The sequence below is a fragment of the Myotis davidii genome, unplaced genomic scaffold (genome assembly GCF_000327345.1).
Source record: "Myotis davidii unplaced genomic scaffold, ASM32734v1 scaffold847, whole genome shotgun sequence".
Taxonomy (NCBI): Eukaryota; Metazoa; Chordata; class Mammalia; order Chiroptera; family Vespertilionidae; genus Myotis; species Myotis davidii.
The window spans coordinates 1,589,282-1,595,289 of record NW_006298049.1 but is presented as its reverse complement, the minus strand read 5'-3'; the positions used below and the strand labels follow the sequence as shown (position 1 = coordinate 1,595,289).

Here is a 6,008-nt window from a genome sequence, read left to right as displayed (position 1 = left end):
CTTGGGTCCCCGGGGGCGGGGCTCCCGGGGACCAGACGGGAGGGAGGGGGTGCCCCGGGAGGTCTCGGGGAGCGGAGGCGGAGAAGAAGGGGCAGCTCTGGGCAGCGCCGGCCGGGGGCTTTCCCCTCGCCTGGGGTAAAAGCGGGGCCGCTTCCGCAACCCCTGCCTTAGCAAACTTTTAACGAGAACCAGATGTGGCGGCTGCTGTCGAATTTTCTCAGAGCCGGTGATTGGTCCCCGGGTAGGGCCGCAGCCAATCAGCGTGCTGAGAGGGCGGGGAGGCCCGCCCCCTGCTGTCCCGGGCCGCGGCGCTGGACCCCAGCGGGCTCTTCCCCTACGGGCAGTTTAGGGGGGACCAGCTCCTGAAGGAAGGCGACGACGAGAGCTCAGCCGCGGTGAAGCTGGCGAGTCCCCTGCGCTTCTACGAAGCTCAGTTCAGCTACCTCTACGTAAGTGCGGCCCCCTCTGGGTGCGGGACCGGCAGGCTTCCCGCAGCTCCTCCCCAGGGGTCCGTGCCGTGTGGGTCTCACCGAACCCTGACTTCCGAGGGGAGGGAATAGTGCGCACGCTGTGCTGTCCCCGAGCGCCCTGGGGTGGGACCAGGCTTTGCAGCGATGCTGCTGCCGGACCCGCGGCGTTCCTTGCCCCCAGTGAGAGAGCTAGACCTGTTCGCGGCATCAGGAGCGTCCGGGCAGAGAAGAAGGTAGCGTTGCTGGGGCAGCCAGTGGGGCTGCCAGTGAGGGCGGCGAGAAGGCTGCGCACGTCGGCAGAGCTGGGGTGCCCCAGCCTCGGACTCGGAGGTTTTCTCCAGGGTTGTGCGCCAAGGAAGGAAATATGCGAACAAGTTTTAGGGCTCCCGGACCTATTGCGTCGGGTTGTAGAGTAGGAGAGGGCGGCTGGGACACGGGCCGGAGTTGCTCTGAAGCAGGAGTTGGCCTCCCAGGCTTTGGGGAAGGGGGAGCGTCATGCCTGGGGCGGTTCCCTTCCCTCCTTGAGGAGCCGGGTGGGCGTGCATGTCTGGACCTGTGGTGGCCGCCCTCGGGCTCCTTGCAGATCAAGCGACCGCCACCTTTTGTCCCCCTCCTCTCCCAGGTGGGCACCAACGGCATCATCTCCACCCAAGACTTCCCCAGGGAGACCCAGTATGTGGACGATGGTTTCCCCACGGACTTCCCGGCCATTGCTCCCTTTCTGGCCGACATCGACACGAGCCAGGGCAGAGGCAGGATCCTGTACCGCGAGGACGCGAGTCCCGAGGTGCTGGACCTGGCTGCCCGCTACGTGCGCACCAGCTTCCCGCGCACCGCCTCGGATTTCACCCCCACCCACGCCTTCCTGGCCACCTGGGAGCAGGTGGGCGCCTACCAGGAGCCCAGGCTCGGGATGCCGCCCTCCGGGGAGGTAAGTGACAAGGGGTGCTTGGCTGCTGAGCCTGTGAAGGGATGGGCTTGAATTCTGGGCTGGAACCCAGGGAGCGACTTGGAGTCTTTTCAGAGTCTGCTCTTGAGCTGAACCTGATGTATCCTTTGGTGGCACCAGGCTGAAGTGGCCTGGATGTGAAGTCTTCAGGCTTCCACTGAGGATCCCAGAGGTGGTCCCTTCTAGCAGGAGAACGTGCTTAGGGAATGAGAGGGCCCCAGTGCAGATGCTGAAGGCCCTCAGAGCACAAGGCAGTTGACTGTTTGGTTGTTTATTTTAAGAATCACCTCTAAGTATACAAGAATTATTCCTAATTATATGTTCATTGAAAGAAAAACATAAGCAAATACAGGCAGTTTTAAAAAGAACAGCCTCTCATTTTCCTACCACTCAAAGATAACCACTGTTAAACATTTTTCCTGTTTATTGCAGAAGTTTTTTCCCCCCTCTATCAATATCTATATTTATCTGTCATTTTCTATTAACAATGATGGGTTCACAGTGCACATACTGTTCTGTAGCCTACTTTCCCCTCACTAAGTAGTATATTGTGAATATGTTTCAGTGTCGGTAAATCTATTTCTACAACGTTATTTATAAAGTCTGCATTATATTCCACCCACTGGATTTACCACAGTGGTCATTAAGGTTATTTCCAATTTTTTATCATTATAACTAATTTTGTGAAGCACTTTTTTGAAGCCAAATCTTTGCGCGTGTCTTCAGTTGACATTTTAGGGTTTGGAATTGGTGGGCCAGAGGGATGAACTTTTTATAAGGTTATTAATAGCTTTTGCCAACTTGCCCTCCAGGTTTCCATGCCCCCTCATTTCCAGGAGACTGTCCTCAATTTGTTTTATAGTCCCTGCCTGAGGAGCAACCCAAGCTCCCCGTCTTTAGGCGTGGCAGCAACCAAATGGACATCAGGTGGGGTCAGGGCGGCTTGGCAAATGGTAAACTGCCTCATTCCTGGAGTAGGTAGGGACTTCCTCCATTGAAATTAGACCTGAATCAAAAGTGTTATACTCCAAGGGCTGAAACGCTTACAATTTATCTCTATTTTAACTCATCAAAGTGGTTCTTAGCTACAGAAAGATGCTACATCTCTTCCCTGAGAAACTAAGTAGCTTGCCCACTCTCACTGAGTATTTCAAGATGGTGGCCATATTTATGTGTTCTGTAAGAGAAGTATTTGCTATAAGACTATACTAAGCATAAAAGATTTAGAAATAAAAATTGTTCAAATTTATGATTTTTTGACCACTCATTTTTTGGGGCCAGGCAACATCTAGTTTTGTTTATTGAATACTTTTTAAACAATACATGGTTTGACATTTTAATTATTCAATTCAACAGAATACATTGAACTTAAACAGATATATTGACCACCTCTTTTGTGTAGGGCATTGGGCTAGGTAAAGAGTTGGAGAAAGTTGAGTAAGGTATGGCCCCCACCATCATGTTGCATTCATTCATTCATTCATTCATTTTTGTTTATAAGTTTAAAAAACATTTAAAATTAATTATAGCATACTTACAATAAAACATTTAGAAAAGAAAATAAACATTAGTTATAATTTCACTAACCAGAGGTCACCACTGCTAATAGTTTATTTTCTTCCAGTCTTTTATTTTATGAATATGTGGCATATTCATATGTGTGTGTGTAAGTAATTTACATTTAAGCATAGTTGAGATTTATTCATCCAACAAACCTTTTTTGCATACTTACTGTATATCAGGACTGACATAGACGTCATGAAAGGACATACTCTTGACTCCCAAGGATCTCATAATTTAGTAGGAACATTCATGATTATTCAATATAGTAAGTGTAGTAGCATTTTTACTTATGGAGAATAACACTACTCCTCTCTGGTTAGGAGACACTATCAGGGAAGGTTCAATGAAGAAGTAGCTTTGAGTCTGAGTTGAGCAGAGTAGAACATTCCCAAAAGGATAGTCTATGACATATCAGCCATGTGCTGTAGAGTAGAATGTGTTTGGGGCATTGTGTGTGCTATATGATCACTGAAGAGGAGGGTGGTGGGACAGGAGGCCGGAAAGGCCATGAGGTGGGAATTAGCAGATAATGTACTGAGAGCTTGGACTTGGTTCTTTGGCGATAGGCAACCTTTGAAGGATTTAAAGCAGGGGATTGATAGTTTTTGTTAAGAGAACTCTTTTTGATTGTATTGAGAAGGTGAGGGCACAAAGGAAGACTGACTACTTATAGAGGTTGTTTGTATAAGTTATCTAGCTCATTCTGATAATATTTTTATCATACTGTCTTCCCACAACAATCCTACAAGACAAGTACCACATGACTTATCGTTTGCATTTCACAGATAATGGCAAATAGAAGTTAAAGCTATTATCCAGACTTGGGCTCTTAGTGAGGCAAAGGTAGGTTTAGAATACAAAGGTAGGTTTAGATTTATTGGTTCTTAGGTTGCTTTTACCCAGACTTTTTTTTTCCACGCAAGACCCATTTCGTTGGCACAGGTGATGAAGGTAGACACTATAGTTGTGCCTTTTCCTAAGACTCCCCATAAATAAGGCTGGAGCTTTATTGTCTTGATGTGATCTTAGTACCAGAAGAGTCCTAGGAACCATAATGAGTTCAAAGGAAAAATGAGCTTGGAATGAAATCTGCTACGATGGACCCTATTGATACAAATTAGTATTCCAACACTCTGGAGAGATTCAGCTGTATCTGCCTTACTTTTCAACACGGAATAGAAAGACTAACTTGAATGAGATGAATAGGGGAGAGGAAATCACGCTACAGCTTTAAGTTCCAATTTTGTCAGGGCTTATTTGAAATCAAAAATTAAAATACAGATAGCATGACTTTGTTATTATTTTTCTCAATTTCACCTGTAGTGTGGGAATAATGCTTCTCTTCCCCATCTTTCCGGGTGATGTAAAGACAATGACAATAAAGTTAAAACCATTTTGAAGGAAAAAGTGATTATGAAATGGTATCCAGTGATTTCAGAAACAATGACTCAGTCTTAGCCTTAGTTTTCTAAGCTGTGAAATGGAGTAGCAATGCCTCCCTTACAGGATTGTGAGAATGAGCTAAAGTGACATTTTTATGTAGCCACTGCCATCCCTAGAGCAGCAGTTCTCAACCTATGGGTCGCGACCCCTTTGGCGGTCAAACGACCCTTTCACAGGGGTCGCCTAAGACCATCCTGCATATCAGATATTTACATTATGATTCATCACAGTAGCAACATTACAGTTATGAAGTAGCAACGAAAATAATTTTATGGTTGGGTCACAACATGAGGAACTGTATTTAAAGGGCCAGAAGGTTGAGAACCACTGCCTTAGACCCATCTGGTGTGGATGCTCACCCAATCTGTGTTCCCCTTCATTGGCTTGATGGGACCAGGTTCTGGTTCTTTTATTTCTCGATCTTGCAAGGATGCAAGTCCTTTACATAAGGACTCTTTAATACAAGGTTTTCCAAATTGCAGTTTCCATCTGGGCTTTTTTTGGGGTGGGGAGTGCAGGAAGATTTGTAGATTCCATCTCTCTTTCACTTTTGTAATTAAAATCCATCGTTGGACATTGCCATATGCTGAGCTGGCTTCAGAGTTTGTTTCATTTAGAAAGGAGATAAAGATTCTGTTTAGAGAAAGAATGTTTTTTCAATTACCCGTGTTGAAGGTTGTTCTGAATACTTTAAAGAGCTCTGTGACTTGAGTTCTTGTTTTAATAGTTCTTTGGAGGTAGATTTTGGCAAATTGTCTACTTTGCTTGAAGGATTTCTACATGGCTTTCTTAAACCTTGGCATATTAACCTTATGTTGCAAAGTTACCTGAAATTTGAAGATATCAGAGGAATGGCATCTTTACTACTTAAACGACGTCAGTTGTTGCCCTTTCCATGGATATTCAAGGTGGGTGTGACAGGATGTTGTAGCTGATACTGCAGGGATATCAAGATGTAACTGCATCTAAAAATATGAACAAATAGTGTTTATCAACTCAGTTCATCTGAGATTCCTTGAGCTGTCATAGGTACTTTACGGAGCAAAGAAGTCACGGTATTGACATCAAAGAACTTACTGACGGAAAGAGGGCTAGTGTTTACTTCAGCTGCATTTTTTGGGAAGGGGAGTATTGCTTTGCTGTTGTTGGAGGGATGGGGGTTAGTTACACAGATCTGTGTGGGACAGGGAATGTTTTGTTGATCTGGATTTTAAGTTGGGCTGTAAGAATGGGTCTTGAGAACGAGGCAGCTGGAGAGATTGTCCTGAGCTGGAGTGTGTGGGAGAAGGCTGGAGAGCTGAAGCTGGAAAAATGGGTGAAGGAGTCATGGGGCAGTAACATAAGATGAGCAGAAAGGTGCCCATTGGAAGCCCCTATGGGGCCTGAGGAATGTTGACTTGTTTCAAAGGCTGATGGCCATCGATGGAGGGCATTGGATCCACAGAGAAAATGTGAGGTAAGAGCAGGATGTTGTTGCTGCTTTTTGACTTCTGGAGCTGACATCCAGAAGAGGGGAGGTTTGCAGTCGATCTGAAAGAGTTTAACCTGAGGCTGAGGCATAGCGGTGAGGACATCCAGAATGA

The 6,008-nt window shown here is 46.2% G+C and overlaps 1 protein-coding gene across 1 annotated transcript in view; it reads left to right on the top strand.

Annotated features, from left to right (window-relative positions):
• NID2 (nidogen 2) overlaps positions 1 to 6,008 on the top strand; it is a 63,156-nt gene that overhangs the window by 686 nt on the left and 56,462 nt on the right. The window contains exons 2-3 of the mRNA XM_015570506.1: positions 273 to 449; positions 1,093 to 1,401. Coding sequence (XP_015425992.1) covers positions 273 to 449; positions 1,093 to 1,401 — 486 coding nt within the window. The remainder of the gene's footprint in view (positions 1 to 272; positions 450 to 1,092; positions 1,402 to 6,008) is intronic.